The sequence below is a fragment of the Gobius niger genome (genome assembly GCF_951799975.1).
Source record: "Gobius niger genome assembly, chromosome: 13".
NCBI classification, from domain to species: domain Eukaryota; kingdom Metazoa; phylum Chordata; class Actinopteri; order Gobiiformes; family Gobiidae; genus Gobius; species Gobius niger.
In genome coordinates, this window is record NC_136864.1 from 365,464 (window position 1) to 387,500 (window position 22,037).

Here is a 22,037-nt window from a genome sequence, read left to right on the forward strand (position 1 = left end):
AGTGTGTGGTTTCCCTCAGGCACCGGTCTCTGCCTCTCCACTCTCTCTCTGATAGTGTTTTGTTGGTTATATTAAGTGTGTGGTTTCCCTCAGGCACCGGTCTCTGCCTCTCCTCTCTCTCTCTGATAGTGTTTTGTTGGTTATATTAAGTGTGTTGTTGGTTTTCCTCAGGCGCCGGTCTCTGCCTCTCCACTCTCTCTCTGATAGTGTTTTGTTGGTTATATTAAGTGTGTGGTTTCCCTCAGGCACCGGTCTCTGCCTCTCCTCTCTCTCTCTCTGATAGTGTTTTGTTGGTTATATTAAGTGTGTGGGTTTCCTCAGGCACCGGTCTCTGCCTCTCCTCTCTCTCTGTGATAGTGTTTTGTTGGTTATATTAAGTGTGTAGTTTTCCTCAGGCACCGGTCTCTGCCTCTCCTCTCTCTCTCTGATAGTGTTTTGTTGGTTATATTAAGTGTGTGGCTGGTTTTCCTCAGGCACCGGTCTCTGCCTCTCCTCTCTCTCTCTGTGATAGTGTTTTGTTGGTTATATTAAGTGTGTGGCTGGTTTTCCTCAGGCACCGGTCTCTGCCTCTCCACTCTCTCTCTGATAGTGTTTTGTTGGTTATATTAAGTGTGTTGTTGGTTTTCCTCAGGCACCGGTCTCTGCCTCTCCTCTCTCTCTCTGTGATAGTGTTTTGTTGGTTATATTAAGTGTGTTGCTGGTTTCCCTCAGGCACCGGTCTCTGCCTCTCCACTCTCTCTCTGATAGTGTTTTGTTGGTTATATTAAGTGTGTGGGTTTCCTCAGGCACCGGTCTCTGCCTCTCCTCTCTCTCTCTGATAGTGTTTTGTTGGTTATATTAAGTGTGTTGCTGGTTTTCCTCAGGCACCGGTCTCTGCCTCTCCACTCTCTCTCTGATAGTGTTTTGTTGGTTATATTAAGTGTGTGGTTTCCTCAGGCACCGGTCTCTGCCTCTCCACTCTCTCTCTCTCTGTGATAGTGTTTTGTTGGTTATATTAAGTGTGTGGTTTTCCTCAGGCACCGGTCTCTGCCTCTCCACTCTCTCTCTGATAGTGTTTTGTTGGTTATATTAAATGTGTGGGTTTCCTCAGGCACCGGTCTCTGCCTCTCCACTCTCTCTCTGATAGTGTTTTGTTGGTTCTATTAAGTGTGTGGTTTTCCTCAGGCACCGGTCTCTGCCTCTCCACTCTCTCTCTCTGATAGTGTTTTGTTGGTTATATTAAGTGTGTGGTTTTCCTCAGGCACCGGTCTCTGCCTCTCCACTCTCTCTCTGATAGTGTTTTGTTGGTTATATTAAATGTGTGGGTTTCCTCAGGCACCGGTCTCTGCCTCTCCACTCTCTCTCTGATAGTGTTTTGTTGGTTCTATTAAGTGTGTGGTTTTCCTCAGGCACCGGTCTCTGCCTCTCCACTCTCTCTCTCTGATAGTGTTTTGTTGGTTATATTAAGTGTGTGGTTTTCCTCAGGCACCGGTCTCTGCCTCTCCACTCTCTCTCTGATAGTGTTTTGTTGGTTATATTAAGTGTGTGGGTTTCCTCAGGCACCGGTCTCTGCCTCTCCACTCTCTCTCTGATAGTGTTTTGTTGGTTCTATTAAGTGTGTGGTTTTCCTCAGGCACCGGTCTCTGCCTCTCCTCTCTCTCTCTGATAGTGTTTTGTTGGTTATATTAAGTGTGTGGTTTTCCTCAGGCACCGGTCTCTGCCTCTCCACTCTCTCTCTGCGATGACTCCTCGGTGAACCTTCGCTGTGAGGAAGACTCTGTGAAGCTGGAGCTGAGGTGGACTCTGGACCTGTCCCAGCTCAGCCCTGAGGACCTGCCGGACCTCCACACCCCGGGTGAGCCGCATCCCAGACGCTCACGCACGAGTCCTGAGAATGATTTCAGCTCAAAGAGAAGATGAAACGGAACTGTTCATGATTTCAAAGGAACAGTTCATTTTAGTGATTTTATTTTTGTAATTTAGGAATGTTTTAGTCGTATTTTTAACTTAAAACTCTGCAAAAACACTCTTCTAAGTTACTGACATCGCCCACGGGATAAGGAGACTTTGAGTAAAAGTGAAAGACTTACTGGGTTTGCAATGAAACAAAACATCACAGCGTCACTAAAACATTTACGCTCGAAAAACGCAGAGCAAAACTATTATTTTAGTATTTTGTTTTGTTACTAGTATTTAAAGTATTTTGTGTTCTCCTGAGTAATGATTGTCCCGTTTCTCAGGAGAAGAATACTCGACCGCGTCCAAGTCCGATTACTCTGTGGGATCAGCCAGCGTGAAGAGGGCGGAGTCAGGTGAGTGGCGTGTTGTTGTCGTGGTTATGTGGGCGTGTCTCTCTCTCTGTTGTCGTCGTGATGATGTGGGCGTGTCTCTCTGTTATTGTTGTGGTAATGTGGGCGTGTCTCTCTCTGTTGTCATGATGGTGTGGGCGTGTCTCTCTCTTCTCTGTTGTTGTCATGGTAATGTGGGCGTGTCTCTCTCTCTGTTGTTGTCGTGGTGGTGTGGGCGTGTCTCTCTCTCTGTTGTCGTCGTGGTGATGTGGGCGTGTCTCTCTGTTATTGTTGTGGTGGTGTGGGCGTGTCTCTCTCCCTGTTGTTGTCGTGATGATGTGGGCGTGTCTCTCTCCCTGTTGTTGTCGTGATGATGTGGGCGTGTCTCTCTTCTCTGTTGTCGTGATGACGTGGGCGTGTCTCTCTCTCTGTCGTCGTGGCAGTGTGGGCGTGTCTCTCTCTTTTGTTGTCATGGTGATGTGGGCGTGTCTCTCTGTGCTCTCCCTGACCCGGCCTGTGATTGGTCCAGGCGTGTTCCTGAACCGGACCCGTTACGTGGAGGCCGCACGTGACGCTCTGGCTCGCCTGATGATGTCACACGGCTCCGCCTCCCGGCTCAGCCTGGTCACCGTGACGACGCCCAGGTTCGGCTGTGCGGTGGGATTCGGGCTCAGCGCCGACGGGCAGTTCTGCGGTGAGTCTTAGGGGGCGCTGTTTCAGTGTTGTCGGGGGGATTCCGTGTGAATGACTAAACTCTGTGGTCTCTGTCCTCAGTCCTCTGTCCTCGCGGGACGTTCTCCAGCTCGGGGGCGTGTCTCCTCTGTCCTTCAGGAACCTATCAGGAGCAGGATGGGCGGGGCTCCTGCGTCACATGTCCCCGAGGCTCCTCCTCCGCGGTTGGATCGTCCTCTGTCCGTCACTGTGAGTCAGATATTCATCCAATAAAAGTCAAACGTCTGAGTCTGAACCCTAACCCTATGACTGAACCCCAGCTGTAACAGAGCACATTCTCTCCAGCTTTACCCAAATCTAAAGCTTCTGGACCTGAGAGTTCACAGCCTACAGGCCAGAGTCACGGCTCATTTGAAAGCTAAGACCTACAAAAGTCATCTAAGCCTCTTCCTAGCTTTTGTTATCAAGTTTTAGACACTTTTCATGGGTAATGAACAGAACTGGTTTTGTTTAGTAGGCTTAGATTTGGGTAAAGCAACAATATTCCCAAAGGGTAATTAATGCTTCTTCCTCTTCCATTGTCAAGACAAAACTGTTGACATTTATTTCATTTCAGTGATACAATTAATTCATCATGAGCTCAATTAAGTCCATATGCTAATGTGCTAATGTGCTAATGTGCTAATGTGCTAATGTGCTAATATGCTAATATGCTAATGTGCTAATGTGCTAATATGCTAATGTGCTAATGTGCTAATATGCTAATGTGCTAATGTGCTAATATGCTAATGTGCTAATGTGCTAATGTGCTAATGTGCTAATATGCTAATGTGCTAATGTGCTAATGTACTAATGTGCTAATTTGCTAATGTGCTAATGTGCTAATGTGCTAATGTGCTAATATGCTAATGTGCTAATGTGCTAATGTGCTAATATGCTAATGTGCTAATGTGCTAATGTGCTAATGTTCTAATGTGCTAATGTGCTAATGTGCTAATGTGCTAATGTGCTAATGTGCTAATATTCTTTTATGCTAGTATCATAGAAATAAAAAGTAGAAGCGCCATTCAATCTTTACGCATGCGGACAGTTAGCAAAGAAGCTAGTCCGGTATTCAGGCTACATTAGCCTCCTCAGTGTATTTCCCCTATAGCCGTTAGCATTAGCCACCAAACATCTAAAATTATGAACGATTCAGATGTTTTCAGCTGTTGTTAATCATCGACCACGTTTAGGGGAGGAGCCAAAGCCTGGTTAGAAATCATTAATACAGACCTGTGTATAGTTTATTTTAGACACAAATTAGCGTCTAAAAGTGTCGTCCGAGTGACATGCTAATGCTAATGCTAAATAACATTCACCTGTCACAGTATGAATTATAGTTTAAAGTTCATGTTGTTATTTTGGTCACTTTTTCTGGTTGTTTCTCAGATTGACAAAACGTTAGTGTCAGTTTTTGTCGCTGTTTTATGAACCCATGAGGAAAAAGGAATAATTATTAACAGAAAACATTGGTTAAGTTAAAATATAAATATAATAAAATATGATGGAACAAAACTTAATGCAGGCCATGTTGGTGTCGAGGCTGCCCTCTACTGTTTGTATGGGTCAATTACAGGTCAAGAATATGAAAATGCAAGACCCGGTGGAAGATTGAGACGTCCAGACGAAGATCAGCGGAGTCAGAGTCACGGATCTGTGTCTGTCTCCAGGTCGGTCGCCGTGCCAACGCCGCGGGGGGCGGTGCTCAGAGTCAGGTGACTTCCTGCCCGCTCAGCCCGACTTCCTGTCCGGGACCTGGGGGTGTGTCACTAAAGCGGGGGCGGGGCTTCCGTGGACCAACAGCGAGACGCCGCTGACCGACAAGGAGTGCACAGGTGACCAATCAGAGCAGAGCACAGGGGACCAATCAGAGCAGAGCACAGGTGACCAATCAGAGCAGAGGTGACCAATCAGAGCACAGGTGACCAATCAGAGCACAGGTGACCAATCAGAGCACAGCACAGGTGACCAATCAGAGCAGAGCACAGGTGACCAATCAGAGCAGAGCACAGGCGACCAATCAGAGCAGAGCACAGGGGACCAATCAGAGCAGAGCACAGGTGACCAATCAGAGCACAGGTGACCAATCAGAGCAGAGTGACCCGTTCCCCGTCGCTGGAGATAGAAGTGGTTCAGTAAATGTAATTGGATGTGATCTGATCTATGCCCCGCCCCTCGGTGACAGAGGGCGGGGCCGGGTTTCAGGTATATCTGTGTTTTCTTGTTGTTCTTGTTCCAGCTCTGAGTAACTTCCAGCTCCTGCCCGAGTCCCAGGTCCTGTTCGGGTCCGAGGACTCGCGGATCCTCCGGACGGTGGCGGCGGATCGGACCAGCTGCCTGCGAGGTACGGGCCCGGTTTAGTCCCGGTTTAGTCCTGGTTCAGTCCTGGTTTAGTCCTGGTTTAGTCCTGGTTTAGTCCTGGTTTAGTCCTGGTTTAGTCCTGGTTTAGTCCTGGTTTAGACCTGGTTTAGTCCTGGTTTAGTCCTGGTTTAGTCCTGGTTTAGTCCTGGTTTAGTCCTGGTTTAGACCTGGTTTAGTCCTGGTTTAGTCCTGGTTTAGACCTGGTTTAGTCCTGGTTTAGACCTGGTTTAGTCCTGGTTTAGACCTGGTTTAGTCCTGGTTTAGACCGGGTTTAGACCTGGTTTAGTCCTGGTTTAGTCCTGGTTTAGTCCTGGTTTAGTCCTGGTTTAGTCCTGGTTTAGTTCTGGTTTAGTCCTGGTTTAGTCCTGGTTTAGTCCTGGTTTAGTCCTGGTTTAGTCCTGGTTTAGACCTGGTTTAGACCTGGTTTAGTCCTGGTTTAGTCCTGGTTTAGACCTGGTTTAGTCCTGGTTTAGTTCTGGTTTAGTTCTGGTTTAGTCCTGGTTTAGTCCTGGTTTAGACCTGGTTTAGTCCTGGTTTAGTCCTGGTTTAGACCTGGTTTAGTCCTGGTTTAGACCTGGTTTAGTCCTGGTTTAGACCTGGTTTAGTCCTGGTTTAGACCGGGTTTAGACCTGGTTTAGTCCTGGTTTAGTCCTGGTTTAGTCCTGGTTTAGACCTGGTTTAGTCCTGGTTTAGACCGGGTTTAGTCCTGGTTTAGACCTGGTTTAGTCCTGGTTTAGACCTGGTTTAGTCCTGGTTTAGTCCTGGTTTAGTCCTGGTTTAGTCCTGGTTTAGTCCTGGTTTAGTCCTGGTTTAGACCTGGTTTAGTCCTGGTTTAGTCCCGGTTTAGTCCCGGTTTAGTCCTGGTTTAGTCCTGGTTTAGCCCTGGTTTAGTCCTGGTTTAGTCCTGGTTTAGTCCTGGTTTAGCCCTGGTTTAGTCCTGGTTTAGTCCTGGTTTAGTCCTGGTTTAGTCCTGGTTTAGTCCTGGTTTAGTCCTGGTTTAGACCTGGTTTAGTTCTGGTTTAGTTCTGGTTTAGTCCTGGTTTAGTCCTGGTTTAGTCCTGGTTTAGACCTGGTTTAGTCCTGGTTTAGTCCTGGTTTAGTCCTGGTTTAGTCCTGGTTTAGTCCTGGTTTAGTCCCTGTTTAGTCCAGGTTTAGTCCTGGTTTAGTCCTGGTTTAGTCCCTGTTTAGTCCTGGTTTAGACCTGGTTTAGTCCTGGTTTAGTCCTGGTTTAGTCCCTGTTTAGTCCTGGTTTAGACCTGGTTTAGTCCTGGTTTAGTCCTGGTTTAGTCCTGGTTTAGTCCTGGTTTAGTCCTGGTTTAGTCCTGGTTTAGACCTGGTTTAGACCTGGTTTAGTCCTGGTTTAGTCCTGGTTTAGACCTGGTTTAGTCCTGGTTTAGTCCTGGTTTAGTCCTGGTTTAGACCTGGTTTAGTCTTGGTTTAGTCCTGGTTTAGACCTGGTTTAGTTCTGGTTTAGTCCTGGTTTAGTCCTGGTTTAGACCTGGTTTAGACCTGGTTTAGTCCTGGTTTAGTCCTGGTTTAGTCCTGGTTTAGTCCTGGTTTAGTCCTGGTTTAGTCCTGGTTTAGTCCCGGTTTAGTCCCGGTTTAGTCCCGGTTTAGTCCTGGTTTAGCCCTGGTTTAGTCCTGGTTTAGTCCTGGTTTAGTCCTGGTTTAGCCCTGGTTTAGTCCTGGTTTAGTCCTGGTTTAGTCCTGGTTTAGTCCTGGTTTAGTCCTGGTTTAGACCTGGTTTAGTCCCGGTTTAGACCTGGTTTAGTCCTGGTTTAGTTCTGGTTTAGTTCTGGTTTAGTCCTGGTTTAGTCCTGGTTTAGTCCTGGTTTAGTCCTGGTTTAGTCCTGGTTTAGACCTGGTTTAGTTCTGGTTTAGTTCTGGTTTAGTCCTGGTTTAGTCCTGGTTTAGTCCTGGTTTAGTCCTGGTTTAGACCTGGTTTAGTCCTGGTTTAGTTCTGGTTTAGTTCTGGTTTAGTCCTGGTTTAGTCCTGGTTTAGTCCTGGTTTAGTCCTGGTTTAGACCTGGTTTAGTCCTGGTTTAGTCCTGGTTTAGTCCTGGTTTAGTCCTGGTTTAGTCCTGGTTTAGACCTGGTTTAGTTCTGGTTTAGTTCTGGTTTAGTCCTGGTTTAGTCCTGGTTTAGTCCTGGTTTAGTCCTGGTTTAGACCTGGTTTAGTCCTGGTTTAGTCCTGGTTTAGTCCTGGTTTAGTCCTGGTTTAGTCCTGGTTTAGTCCCTGTTTAGTCCAGGTTTAGTCCTGGTTTAGTCCTGGTTTAGTCCCTGTTTAGTCCTGGTTTAGACCTGGTTTAGTCCAGGTTTAGTCCTGGTTTAGTCCCTGTTTAGTCCTGGTTTAGTCCTGGTTTAGTCCCTGTTTAGTCCTGGTTTAGTCCTGGTTTAGTCCCTGTTTAGTCCTGGTTTAGACCTGGTTTAGTCCAGGTTTAGTCCTGGTTTAGTCCTGGTTTAGTCCGGGTCTGACTCTCCTGTTTCCACAGAGTGTGCGCTGGACGCCTCCTGTCACCATGTGGCGCTGTTGAGCGGACAGTGTGAGATGTACGACACGAGCCCCGAGAACACAGAGTGCACCGTCGCTCTGCAGGTAGCTCCGCCCACACATGGCTCCGCCCACACATGACTCCGCCCACACATGACGGCGCCCACACATAGCTCCGCCCACACATGGCTCCGCTCCCACACATGGCTCCGCCCACACATGACGGCGCCCACACATAACTCTGCCCACAAATAGCCCCGCCCACACATAACTCCGCCCACTTCGGTCTGGTGTATTTCGTGGCTGCCCCCACGAATGGACAAGAGGAAGAAGATGAATGGATGAAAATGTGCAATTGCGCTGCCACTTCTAAAAGATACAAACAATTTAAATAATTATTGGTCAATTTAAAAATGATCAAGTGAAACTGTGCTTTACTTCTGCCTCTACTTTGTCAGAGTTTCAATCAGGATAAACTAACCCTAACCCGACAGGACAAATACGGCTACAATGAAGGTTTAAACCCTCGAACACTCTCGCCCAGATTCATAACTCCGTCACTAACGCCGGGTGATTTTACCCGAGATTATCCACCCGTAAAAAGAAAAGATCAAAATCAAAACATGAAAAACATGACACATGTGAGTCTTTTATATCAAACTGTGTCATGTCCACATGAAAGAGAAGCATCATGAGACCAGATACAAATGATCCAAAATTACTGGAAAATTAGGATTTTTTTTTCTATTTTTCCAGTATTTTTTTTATTTTTTTCTCTCTAAAAATTCCTAAAAAATGTGATAATGAAGGTGTAAAGTTCTTCCTGGATGTGTGAGACTTCTGTGGTGAAGCTCAGTGTCCTTCAGGAGAGAGAAACTACATATAAATAACTCTGTGTTCCTCAGAGACACAGGAGCAAAGAAATGAATAAATACACTGACCCTCCCCAACCTTCATCACTATGGAAACATGAGCCTGTAGGAGAAACACCCAGGCCATCAGAGAAACATGATCAGGAACATCTCACACATGTTCTAGAGTTAAACGATGAAACTGAAGCTCTTTTATCCTCCACATTGTCTTGGCTCAAAGACTGTCAGTGAGTGGTTTTCAGACCAGGCAATAGAAGGTCCAGAAATGACCTGATAGAACCCAGACTGCACAAGGAGGTTCTGCTCCTGACGTTCTGCAGATGTGTGATCTGACGTTTACTTGTGTCGTCTCAGACCAAAGGGTTTCTGGGTAATCCGGAGGCGGAGCTTTCGTCCGGGCTGCGCTGCTCCCTGAAGGTGAGGGGCGGAGCTTCAGGCCGACAGGTGTTCAGGAAGACAGGTACGGTTCACTTTGCTTCCTGGTTCCGTCTCTTTGTGCTCCTAACGCCCCCTGCTGGTCTGTGTCCGCTCCTACAGGAGACCGGTACCAGTCCGGGTCCAAGTCCGAGTACTCGACCTCGGAGACCGTGAGCCTCAGGAGGGCGGAGTCAGGCGTGTACCGCACCCAGGTGTTCTCAGCCAATCAGAGCGCTCCGTCCGACGTGCAGCGCTTCTGTCTGAGCGCGTGCAGAAGAGACCCCTGCTGTGAAGGCTTCGTGCTCCACCAGAACCTCATCAACTCAGGTCAGAGCCTCAACTCAGGTCAGAACTTCATCATCTCAGGTCAGAACTTCATCATCTCAGGTCAGAACTTCATCAACTCAGGTCAGAACTTCATCAACTCAGGTCAGAACTTCATCATCTCAGGTCAGAACTTCATCCACTCAGGTCAGAACTTCATCAACTCAGGTCAGAACTTCATCAACTCAGGTCAGAGCCTCATCAACTCAGGTCAGAACTTCATCATCTCAGGTCAGAACTTCATCATCTCAGGTCAGAACTTCATCAACTCAGGTCAGAACTTCATCAACTCAGGTCAGAACTTCATCCACTCAGGTCAGAGCCTCATCATCTCAGGTCAGAGCCTCATCATCTCAGGTCAGAGCCTCATCATCTCAGGTCAGAACTTCATCATCTCAGGTCAGAACTTCATCAACTCAGGTCAGAACTTCATCCACTCAGGTCAGAACTTCATCAACTCAGGTCAGAGCCTCATCATCTCAGGTCAGAACTTCATCATCTCAGGTCAGAACTTCATCATCTCAGGTCAGAACTTCATCAACTCAGGTCAGAACTTCATCAACTCAGGTCAGAACTTCATCAACTCAGGTCAGAACTTCATCCACTCAGGTCAGAACTTCATCAACTCAGGTCAGAGCTTCATCATCTCAGGTCAGAACTTCATCAACTCAGGTCAGAACTTCATCATCTCAGGTCAGAACTTCATCAACTCAGGTCAGAACTTCATCAACTCAGGTCAGAGCTTCATCATCTCAGGTCAGAACTTCATCAACTCAGGCCAGAACTTCATCAACTCAGGTCAGAACTTCATCATCTCAGGTCAGAACTTCATCATCTCAGGTCAGAACTTCATCAACTCAGGTCAGAACTTCATCATCTCAGGTCAGAACTTCATCATCTCAGGTCAGAACTTCAACTCAGGTCAGAGCTTCATCATCTCAGGTCAGAACTTCATCATCTCAGGTCAGAACTTCATCAACTCAGGTCAGAACTTCATCCACTCAGGTCAGAACTTCATCATCTCAGGTCAGAACTTCATCAACTCAGGTCAGAGCTTCATCAACTCAGGTCAGAACTTCATCAACTCAGGTCAGAGCTTCATCAACTCAGGTCAGAACTTCATCAACTCAGGTCAGAACTTCATCAACTCAGGTCAGAACTTCATCAACTCAGGTCAGAACTTCATCAACTCAGGTCAGAACTTCATCAACTCAGGTCAGAACTTCATCAACTCAGGTCAGAACTTCATCAACTCAGGTCAGAACTTCATCAACTCAGGTCAGAACTTCATCAACTCAGGTCAGAACTTCATCAACTCAGGTCAGAACCTCATCAACTCAGGTCAGAACTTCATCAACTCAGGTCAGAACTTCATCAACTCAGGTCAGAACTTCATCAACTCAGGTCAGAACTTCATCATCTCAGGTCAGAACCTCATCATCTCAGGTCAGAACTTCATCATCTCAGGTCAGAACTTCATCATCTCAGGTCAGAACTTCATCCACTCAGGTCAGAACTTCAACTCAGGTCAGAACTTCATCATCTCAGGTCAGAACTTCATCAACTCAGGTCAGAACTTCATCATCTCAGGTCAGAACTTCATCCACTCAGGTCAGAACTTCATCAACTCAGGTCAGAACTTCATCAACTCAGGTCAGAACTTCATCCACTCAGGTCAGAACTTCATCTCAGGTCAGAACCTCAACTCAGGTCAGAACTTCATCCACTCAGGTCAGAACTTCATCAACTCAGGTCAGAACTTCATCATCTCAGGTCAGAACTTCATCAACTCAGGTCAGAACTTCATCAACTCAGGTCAGAACTTCATCAACTCAGGTCAGAACTTCATCATCTCAGGTCAGAACTTCAACTCAGGTCAGAACTTCATCAACTCAGGTCAGAACTTCATCAACTCAGGTCAGAACTTCATCATCTCAGGTCAGAACTTCATCAACTCAGGTCAGAACTTCATCATCTCAGGTCAGAACTTCAACTCAGGTCAGAACTTCATCAACTCAGGTCAGAACTTCATCAACTCAGGTCAGAACTTCATCAACTCAGGTCAGAACTTCATCAACTCAGGTCAGAACTTCATCAACTCAGGTCAGAACTTCATCAACTCAGGTCAGAACTTCATTAACTCAGGTCAGAACTTCATCAACTCAGGTCAGAACTTCATTAACTCAGGTCAGAACTTCATCAACTCAGGTCAGAACTTCATCATCTCTGGTCAGAACTTCATCATCTCAGGTCAGAGCTTCAACTCAGGTCAGAACTTCATCATCTCAGGTCAGAACTTCATCAACTCAGGTCAGAACTTCATCATCTCAGGTCAGAACTTCATCATCTCAGGTCAGAACTTCATCAACTCAGGTCAGAACTTCATCATCTCAGGTCAGAACTTCATCAACTCAGGTCAGAACTTCATCAACTCAGGTCAGAACTTCATCATCTCAGGTCAGAACTTCATCCACTCAGGTCAGAACTTCATCAACTCAGGTCAGAACTTCATCAACTCAGGTCAGAACTTCATCAACTCAGGTCAGAACTTCATCAACTCAGGTCAGAGCTTCAACTCAGGTCAGAACTTCATCAACTCAGGTCAGAACCTCATCAACTCAGGTCAGAACTTCATCAACTCAGGTCAGAACTTCATCATCTCAGGTCAGAACTTCATCATCTCAGGTCAGAACTTCATCATCTCAGGTCAGAACCTCATCAACTCAGGTCAGAACTTCATCAACTCAGGTCAGAACTTCATCAACTCAGGTCAGAACTTCATCAACTCAGGTCAGAACTTCATAAACTCAGGTCAGAACTTCATCAACTCAGGTCAGAACTTCATCAACTCAGGTCAGAACTTCATCAACTCAGGTCAGAACTTCATCATCTCAGGTCAGAACTTCATCATCTCAGGTCAGAACTTCATCATCTCAGGTCAGAACCTCATCAACTCAGGTCAGAACTTCATCAACTCAGGTCAGAACTTCATCAACTCAGGTCAGAACTTCATCAACTCAGGTCAGAACTTCATCAACTCAGGTCAGAACTTCATCAACTCAGGTCAGAACCTCATCAACTCAGGTCAGAACTTCATCAACTCAGGTCAGAGCCTCAACTCAGGTCAGAACTTCATCTCAGGTCAGAACTTCAACTCAGGTCAGAACTTCATCAACTCAGGTCAGAACTTCATCAACTCAGGTCAGAACTTCATCAACTCAGGTCAGAACTTCATCATCTCAGGTCAGAACTTCATCAACTCAGGTCAGAACTTCATCAACTCAGGTCAGAACTTCATCAACTCAGGTCAGAACTTCATTAACTCAGGTCAGAACTTCATCAACTCAGGTCAGAACTTCATCATCTCAGGTCAGAACTTCATCAACTCAGGTCAGAACTTCATCATCTCAGGTCAGAACTTCATCATCTCAGGTCAGAACTTCATCATCTCAGGTCAGAACTTCATCATCTCAGGTCAGAACTTCATCAACTCAGGTCAGAACTTCATAAACTCAGGTCAGAGCCTCATCAACTCAGGTCAGAACTTCATCAACTCAGGTCAGAGCCTCATCAACTCAGGTCAGAACTTCATCATCTCAGGTCAGAACTTCATCAACTCAGGTCAGAACTTCATCAACTCAGGTCAGAACTTCATCATCTCAGGTCAGAACTTCATCATCTCAGGTCAGAACTTCATCAACTCAGGTCAGAACTTCATCAACTCAGGTCAGAACTTCATCAACTCAGGTCAGAACTTCATCAACTCAGGTCAGAACTTCATCCACTCAGGTCAGAACTTCATCAACTCAGGTCAGACCTTCATCAACTCAGGTCAGACCTTCATCAACTCAGGTCAGAGCTTCATCATCTCAGGTCAGAACTTCATCATCTCAGGTCAGAACTTCATCAAACAACACTTAGGCATCTCGAGCCTCACGGCAAAAAGCTGAGAGATCTTGGCGTCATCCTTGATAAGAATATGTCTCTTGAACATCATGTCCGGCAGTTGGTCAAAAACTGCAACTTCCATCTGCGTAACATGGCTAAACTCAGACCCACGGTGTCCAGAGAAGAACTGGAAATGGTCGTCCATGCGTTTGTGTCCTCGTGATTGGATTACTGCAACAGCCTCTTTACGTGCCTGAGCAAGAAAGAGCTCGTCTGCAGTCAGTTCAGAACTCAGCTGCGAGACTTCTGACCAGGACAAACAGGAGAGCCCAGGACAAACAGGAGAGCCCAGGACAAACAGGAGAGCCCAGGACAAACAGGAGAGCCCAGGACAAACAGGAGAGTCAAGGACAAACAGGAGAGCCCAGGACAAACAGGAGAGCCCAGGACAAACAGGAGAGTCCAGGACAAACAGGAGAGCCCAGGACAAACAGGAGAGTCCAGGACAAACAGGAGAGCCCAGGACAAACAGGAGAGACCAGGACAAACAGGAGAGTAAAGGACAAACAGAAGAGTAAAGGACAAACAGGAGAGCCCAGGACAAACAGGAGAGCCCAGGACAAACAGGAGAGCCCAGGACAAACAGGAGAGCCCAGGACAAACAGGAGAGCCCAGGACAAACAGGAGAGTCAAGGACAAACAGGAGAGTCAAGGACAAACAGGAGAGCCCAGGACAAACAGGAGAGCCCAGGACAAACAGGAGAGACCAGGACAAACAGGAGAGCCCAGGACAAACAGGAGAGCCCAGGACAAACAGGAGAGCCCGGGACAAACAGGAGAGCCCAGGACAAACAGGAGAGCCCAGGACAAACAGGAGAGCCCAGGACAAACAGGAGAGCCCAGGACAAACAGGAGAACCCAGGACAAACAGGAGAGCCCAGGACAAACAGGAGAGCCCGGGACAAACAGGAGAGCCCAGGACAAACAGGAGAGCCCAGGACAAACAGGAGAACCCAGGACAAACAGGAGAGCCCAGGACAAACAGGAGAGCCCAGGACAAACAGGAGAGCCCACATCACACCTGTGTTGAAGTCCTTGCACTGGCTCCTATTGAACATCGGGTTCAGTTTAAACTCTTGGTGCTGACCTTTCGAGCTCTACACGGTCAGGCGCCCACTTATATTGCTGACCTAGTTAAACCCTACAACACGTCTCGGAACCTGAGGTCCTCTGGGCAGAACCTGAGGTCCTCTGGGCAGAACCTGAGGTCCTCTGGGCAGAACCTGAGGTCCTCTAGGCAGAACCTGTTGATGGTTCCACGAACACACTTTAAAACCCGGGGAGGCCGCTCCTTCAAAGCCGTCGCGCCCCGACTTTGGAATAAACTTCCTCTTGACTTGCGCTCATTGGAGTCAGCAGCTGCCTTCAAAAAGCACCTAAAAAACATCTGTTTGAGAAAGCATTCGAGTCCGGCTGATGCAATACTGACACCACCTGTATAATGAAATATTGCAATGAATATGCTGTTTTATAATTATGTTTTAACACTGTGAAGCGCTTTGTGACTCTGTGTCTGTGAAAGGCGCTATACAAATAAAGTTTACTTACTTCCTTACTGGTTCTGACCCGGTTTGTGACCCGTAGGTTCCCTGATGTGCGGGTTCCTTCGGGCCCCGGCTGTACTGATGTGCGCGGAGCAGGACTGGGACGTGATTGGTCGAGGAGCCGCCAGTCGAGAGTGCGGGGCGGGACTTACCTACGACGAGGGACGAGGCAATTTCCTGTTCGACCTCGGGGGACAGATGTTCACCTTCAGTAAGACCCGCCCACCTCACAGCCCTCAAATCGCCTGCACACTGTGACACTGTGATTGACAGGTGCCGCGGACGCCGCTCTGACCAATAAGGAGAAAGGATACTCCGCCTCCTTGGTGACCTCCAGCTCCGTGCTCCTGGACTCAGGTCAGACTCGCTTAGACGTGTTCATTATAAAACATGTACAATAATCTGCCTGTGACATCATCTGCATAACTTCAGGGACGACCTTCCTCTCTCTGTCTCTGAGAGTTGGCGCCCCCTGGAGGATGATGATGGTTAATTGTTTTTTAATTCACAATGATTTATTACGAAGCGAAAGGGAAGAGCGCTGTGGGAAAATGAAAGTAGAATCTGACAGTTTTAGACACAAAAAAAGATCTGCAAAAAAGACTTTCCTCTTTTATTTATTTTAGATTTATACATTTCTTTATTTTAAAATGTTTATTCCATTATTCCAAGCCTCGGCTCTTCCCTCACCGGCTGAGGGTCCGAGGTGTGAACAGTTCCTTCCTAAACTCTGCTGTGTTTGTTCAGAGCCCAAGCCGGACTCTGTGGGATCCTGTCCCAGCCCAGACCCCGGTCCAGACGTCGACCCTTCAGTCCTGAAGTCCTTCGAGCCTCTGAGGGCGGAGCAGGTGGAGCTGGTCCCTCAGAAACAGCCCAGTCTGACCTTCTGGTTCAACAAGAAACAGTTCGACTCCGGCCACGCCCTGCTCTCCTGCCTGCAGCGTGAGGACACAAACAGAACCACAAACAGAACCACTAACAGAACCACAGACAGAACCACAGACAGAACCACAGACAGAACCACAGACAGAACCTCAAACAGAACCACAAATAGAACCTCTTCTCCTTCGTTTGGCTTCGTCTCTGACCCGCCGTCTCTCGCTCAGGTTGTGAGTTCGAGTCCCAGTGCTCCGTGGCCGACCTGCTGGATCTAAACGACGGGTTCTTCTCGTGCGAGCTGTTCCCGGACACGCGAGTGTGCGGCGCCTACGACAAACCACTGAGGCGAGAGTGTCGACGCCTCCTGCACCGGGCGCCCAACAACACCTTCACCAAGACAGGTACGAGAACAACACCTTCACCAAGACAGGTACGAGAACCTCACTGAGACAGGTACGAGAACCTCACTGAGACAGGTACGAGAACAACACCTTCACCAAGACAGGTACGAGAACCTCACCTTCACCAAGACAGGTACGAGAACAACACCTTCACCAAGACAGGTACGAGAACCTCACCTTCACCAAGACAGGTACGAGAACAGCACCTTCACCAAGACAGGTACGAGAACAGCACCTTCACCAAGACAGGTACGAGAACACCTTCACCAAGACAGGTACGAGAACTTCACCAAGACAGGTACGAGAACTTCACCTTCACCAAGACAGGTACGAGAACTTCACCTTCACCAAGACAGGTACGAGAACTTCACCAAGACAGGTACGAGAACAACACCTTCACCAAGACAGGTACGAGAACTTCACCAAGACAGGTACGAGAACAACACCTTCACCAAGACAGGTACGAGAACAACACCTTCACCAAGACAGGTACGAGAACAACACCAAGACAGGTACGAGAACAACACCTTTACCAAGACAGGTACGAGAACAACACCTTCACCAAGACAGGTACGAGAACTTCACCAAGACAGGTACGAGAACAACACCTTCACCAAGACAGGTACGAGAACTTCACCAAGACAGGTACGAGAACAACACCTTCACCAAGACAGGTACGAGAACAACACCTTCACCAAGACAGGTACGAGAACTTCACCAAGACAGGTACGAGAACTTCACCAAGACAGGTACGAGAACTTTACCAAGACAGGTACGAGAACTTCACAGAGACAGGTACGAGAACAACACCAAGACAGGTGTGAGAACTTCACCAAGACAGGTACGAGAACTTCACCAAGACAGGTACGAGAACAACACCAAGACAGGTACGAGAACTTCACTGAGAGAGAACTTTCTGCTCCAGCTCTGAGTCCGAGTTCATGATGAATCTTTTTTTATTCACTTCGAAAAGTCGCGCTGGGATGATCTCTGAGGGGACCCTGTTGTACATGTTATTTGTTTGATAGGGACACGTGTGAACAATGATCATGGACCACACCCTAGGAGGGCTTTTCTAATGCACATGTTTTCTAACGTCTGTTGCAGTGGATCTGTCTGGACCCGTGAAGAGCTTCTACACCAGAGTCCCCTTCAAGAAGATGGTGAAGTACTCGGTCCGGACGAGGATCAGCGTCCCAGAGACGACCGCCCTGTCCCAGGGGTAAGTCTCACATGTGGAGGAGCCAAGCCTTTTTAACCTGAGATTTACTTTTCAAGCCAACGAGATCGACCAGTTCAGGTGGAACATCTCAAACCTTCACACCTCGTTTACCTCCTGCATCCTTTACCACAAGGTTTCTTATAGTCACAAAACCACGAGACGTCACATCACAAACCCTTCATCTCAGACTCACACAGACTCACACAGACTCACCCCTGATGCTAACTATCATAGCCACTTTAGCATAGGGACCTCTGGTGCTAACTATCATAGCCACATTAGCATAGTGACCTCCTGTGCTAACTATCATAGCCACTTTAGCATAGGGGCCTCTGATGCTAACTATCATAGCCACTTTAGCATAGGGACCTCTGGTGCTAACTATCATAGCCACTTTAGCATAGGGACCTCTGATGCTAACTATCATAGTCACTTTAGCATAGGGGCCTCTGATGCTAACTATCATAGCCACTTTAGCATAGGGACCTCTGGTGCTAACTATCATAGCCACTTTAGCATAGGGACCTCTGGTGCTAACTATCATAGCCACTTTAGCATAGGGACCTCTGGTGCTAACTATCATAGCCACTTTAGCATAGGGACCTCTGATGCTAACTATCATAGACACTTTAGCATAGGGACCTCTGATGCTAACTATCATAGCCACTTTAGCATAGGGACCTCTGATGCTAACTATCATAGCCACTTTAGCATAGGGACCTCTGGTGCTAACTATCATAGCCACTTTAGCATAGGGACCTCTGGTGCTAACTATCATAGCCACTTTAGCATAGGGACCTCTGGTGCTAACTATCATAGCCACTTTAGCATAGGGACCTCTGATGCTAACTATCATAGCCACTTTAGCATAGGGACCTCTGATGCTAACTATCATAGCCACTTTAGCATAGGGACCTCTGGTGCTAACTATCATAGCCACTTTAGCATAGGGACCTCTGGTGCTAACTATCATAGCCACTTTAGCATAGGGACCTCTGATGCTAACTATCATAGCCACTTTAGCATAGGGACCTCTGATGCTAACTATCATAGCCACTTTAGCATAGGGACCTCTGATGCTAACTATCATAGCCACTTTAGCATAAGGATCTCTGATGCTAACTATCATAGCCACTTTAGCATAGGGACCTCTGATGCTAACTATCATAGCCACTTTAGCATAAGGACCTCTGGTGCTAACTATCATAGCCACTTTAGCATAAGGATCTCTGATGCTAACTATCATAGCCACTTTAGCATAGGGTTCTGCTGAGGAGCAGTGGTTGGTTACTCGGCTGGTGACCAAAGCTCGGAGGCGTCTCCAGGAGGTGGGGGCGTTCCTAGGAGGACTCAGGCAAACCTATCCCTAAAATGGCCGCCATCAGAGTTTTTACAGATTACTCAGAAATACGTGAATGTGCCAAGGCAACACTTCAGCCATGTTTTTAATGAGGGAGTGACAGAATAACAGGATGGATAATACCCCCCCTTTAATAATTAAAATAATAATCGGTCGACCACAGTCCACAGGTTCAGATCATAGAAATATATACATGGAAGAGGCCTGCTGTCCCAGCTCCTATCTCTTTACATAGAGGTGCTCAGTGGCGCATGACTCCAGTTTCGTCCGCCATAACGGCCCAAAGTGCCCGTATGACGCGTCATCTGTATCTATGCTCCCACGGCCCAAGTGGGTGAAAGCAGCGTGAGCGCACGGCGGCCGACGAAGCCTCAGAGCGGAGCGGACGCCATTACACAAAAAGTAAAATCTCTTAATATCATCGTTCTTTAAATACAAAATGTTTTTTTAAGGCCATTTCAGGCGAATAAGCTACCATGCTACGATGACTTTGGGGGTTAGTTTGTTAGTGCGGGGCTTAAAAAGCTCGTTTAGCCGCTCTTTGAACAACCGGGCGCTTAGCGGCCCTTCGGACGTACGTAGCCGCGCTCATGAACTTCCGCTCGGTCACTTTTCTGGGAAGTTTCGTAAGTGCTGGAAGTCTTGATATTGTGATAGAATTGATAAAAATCGAGTTGTTACTTCACTGTATTTGCTAGTATAACATCACAACTAGAATTGTTTGGCTGAAATACAAAGAAGGAGCACTGCAAAAGTGTTTTATATTACATTTTCATTGGTAAAATGTGAGATATTGTTTTTTATATAGCATTTATCTGTACTGTACTGTACTGTACTGTGCTGTACTGTACTGTACTGTACTGTACTGTACTGTACTGTACTGTACTGTACTGTACTGTACTGTACTGTGCTGTACTGTACTGTACTGTACTGGATCCAGGACAGATGCGGAAATCATGCATTTTTTTTGTGTTTCATTCTACTTACACAAATATACATTAAATGCTGGTAGTATTTTTTTAATTAATAAAACAGTTACAGGTTATTAGTGCCATTATTTAATTTTCAGAAATGAGTTTAATAACATGTAGACTAGTTGTTTCTTATTAACCATAATCCAATGCTATAAACACAGGCTATATTCATCATACAAACGTATTTAGTTTTTGGCTAAAGACATGGAGAAACATAAACTTACTTGAGATGTTTGTTAGTTGTCGTTTATCCTTGTTTTTAGTCCAGTTCATTTGTTTTGCTCAGACTTCAGCCGCTAAATCACACGAGGGAGAATCTGCTCGTTCATGAGTCGTCACGCACACGCACACGCACACGCACACGCTCGCGCACGTCTACGGCCCTGGTGACGTCACGTCATTAGAACACTTTTAAAAATGTATTTTTGATGCTTTACAATTTTTTTTCGAAGAAAAAAAGTCCATGTCCTAAAAATAGTAATTTTTAAGAAATATATTTGCCTCAGTCTGAAACTCCAGATGCCTGTGGACCATTTTACAGGCTGCTCCTTTTACATGAGTGTCTATGACAAAAAGGGCTTTTTGGGCTGCTGGCTGCAATACCACGGCCTGCCACTAGCACAACTGGAGACGGGTGTAAAGGGGCGGACCCCCCCACTGGTTCAGATGAATAGATATGAGTTATGTTTCCTCCTCGTGGTCTCAGGTTCCGCTCCTGATGAACAGTTTGTTTCCTGTGATGATGTTACTTCGTGGTCTCAGGTTCTGCTCCTGATGAACAGTTTGTCTCCTGTGATGATGAGTGTGATTTCGTGGTCTCAGGTTCCGCTCCTGCGCTCGCCGCTGTGACGCTGACCCCTGCTGCAGAGGCTTCGGTCTGGTCCGGGACCTGACGTCGGGCCTGGTGTGCCTCCCCCTGGTCAGCCTGGGGGTCCTGACCTGCCCCGAGGAGGTCACGGCCTGGTCGTCCCAGGACTGCGGTGACTCGGAGGTGACCTCGGCGCCGCGGCCTCTGGGCTGGTACATGAAGCCTGTGAACCAATGGAGCTCCAGCCCCGCCCTCTGCCCCGCCCTCAGCCTGGACCAGAGCGACGGCGGTGAGGGGTGGAGCCCGCTCTCAGGCCCCGCCCACCTGCTGCTCGACCCCGCCCTCCGCACCTACGACGTCATCCACCTGAGCCGCGACGTGATCGGCGAGCGCCGGGCGGGCGTGGCCTGGTGTCTGCGCGGTGAGAGGAAACATCTGGATGTTTACGGCGCGTTTGTACAGATTCCAGATGTTTACTTTAATATCTGCAGCCTGTCACGAGTTCGACTCCTGTTTCGCCGTCGCGGTCTCGGACGTAGAGGCCGGACTGCGCTGTGTGCTGTATCCGGATACTTCTGTGTGTGACCCCGCCTCCTCCTGTCAGCTGACCGTCCGAGAGCCCGCCCCCGAGGTGTACGTCCGCACAGGTGAGGCCCCGCCCACAGGTGAGGCCCCGCCCACAGGTGAGGTCCCGCCCCCGAGGTGTACGTCCGCACAGGTGAGGCCCCGCCCACAGGTCAGGCCCCGCCCACAGGTCAGGCCCTGATTACAGGTCAGGCCCCGCCCACAGGTCAGGCCCTGATTACAGGTCAGGCCCCGCCCACAGGTCAGGCCCTGATTACAAGTGAGGTCCCGCCCACAGGTCAGGCCCCGCCCACAGGTCAGGCCCCACCCCCGAGGTGTACGTCCGCACAGGTGAGGCCCCGCCCACAGGTCAGGCCCTGATTACAGGTGAGGCCCCGCCCACAGGTCAGGCCCTGATTACAGGTGAGGCCCTGCCCACAGGTCAGGCCCCGCCCACAGGTCAGGCCCTGAGTACAGGTGAGGCCCCGCCCACAGGTCAGGCCCTGATAACAGGTGAGGTCCCGCCCACAGGTCAGGCCCCGCCCACAGGTGAGGCCCCGCCCACAGGTCAGGCCCCGATTACAGGTCAGGCCCCGCCCACAGGTGAGGTCCCGCCCACATCCTCCTGGGGCTGGGACTCATGGGACTCACGTAAACTTACAGACTGTCACTTTAATACTTAAACATGTCCTGTCCCTCAGGGCGGAGCCTCCAGTCCCTCTCCGTCCTCCTCCCGGGCGCTGGGACTCTTCGTGGGCGGAGCGTCGCCGTGGCGATGAGCTCTGAGGTCAGTGCGGCGGTGGTGCAGTTCCTGGGCGTGCCCTTCGCCCGGGCGCCGCTCGGCCCGCTGCGCTTCCTGCCCGCCCAGTCGCCCGATTGGACGGGAGACCG

At 48.2% G+C, this 22,037-nt stretch overlaps 1 protein-coding gene across 1 annotated transcript in view; it reads left to right on the plus strand.

Annotated features, from left to right (window-relative positions):
• Window positions 1-22,037, plus strand: part of tg (thyroglobulin) — a gene marked incomplete at both ends in the record, with an annotated part of 70,234 nt that overhangs the window by 24,274 nt on the left and 23,923 nt on the right. The window contains 19 exons of the mRNA XM_079569533.1: window positions 1,687-1,834; window positions 2,220-2,291; window positions 2,797-2,961; window positions 3,042-3,188; window positions 4,652-4,816; window positions 5,221-5,325; window positions 7,835-7,938; window positions 9,060-9,165; window positions 9,243-9,449; window positions 14,979-15,149; window positions 15,212-15,295; window positions 15,686-15,880; window positions 16,045-16,218; window positions 17,326-17,440; window positions 20,597-21,003; window positions 21,074-21,247; window positions 21,301-21,444; window positions 21,498-21,749; window positions 21,848-22,037. The exon at window positions 21,848-22,037 is cut by the window's right edge and continues 143 nt beyond it. Of these exons, the coding sequence (XP_079425659.1) occupies window positions 1,687-1,834; window positions 2,220-2,291; window positions 2,797-2,961; window positions 3,042-3,188; window positions 4,652-4,816; window positions 5,221-5,325; window positions 7,835-7,938; window positions 9,060-9,165; window positions 9,243-9,449; window positions 14,979-15,149; window positions 15,212-15,295; window positions 15,686-15,880; window positions 16,045-16,218; window positions 17,326-17,440; window positions 20,597-21,003; window positions 21,074-21,247; window positions 21,301-21,444; window positions 21,498-21,749; window positions 21,848-22,037 (3,125 nt within the window). The remainder of the gene's footprint in view (window positions 1-1,686; window positions 1,835-2,219; window positions 2,292-2,796; window positions 2,962-3,041; window positions 3,189-4,651; window positions 4,817-5,220; window positions 5,326-7,834; window positions 7,939-9,059; window positions 9,166-9,242; window positions 9,450-14,978; window positions 15,150-15,211; window positions 15,296-15,685; window positions 15,881-16,044; window positions 16,219-17,325; window positions 17,441-20,596; window positions 21,004-21,073; window positions 21,248-21,300; window positions 21,445-21,497; window positions 21,750-21,847) is intronic.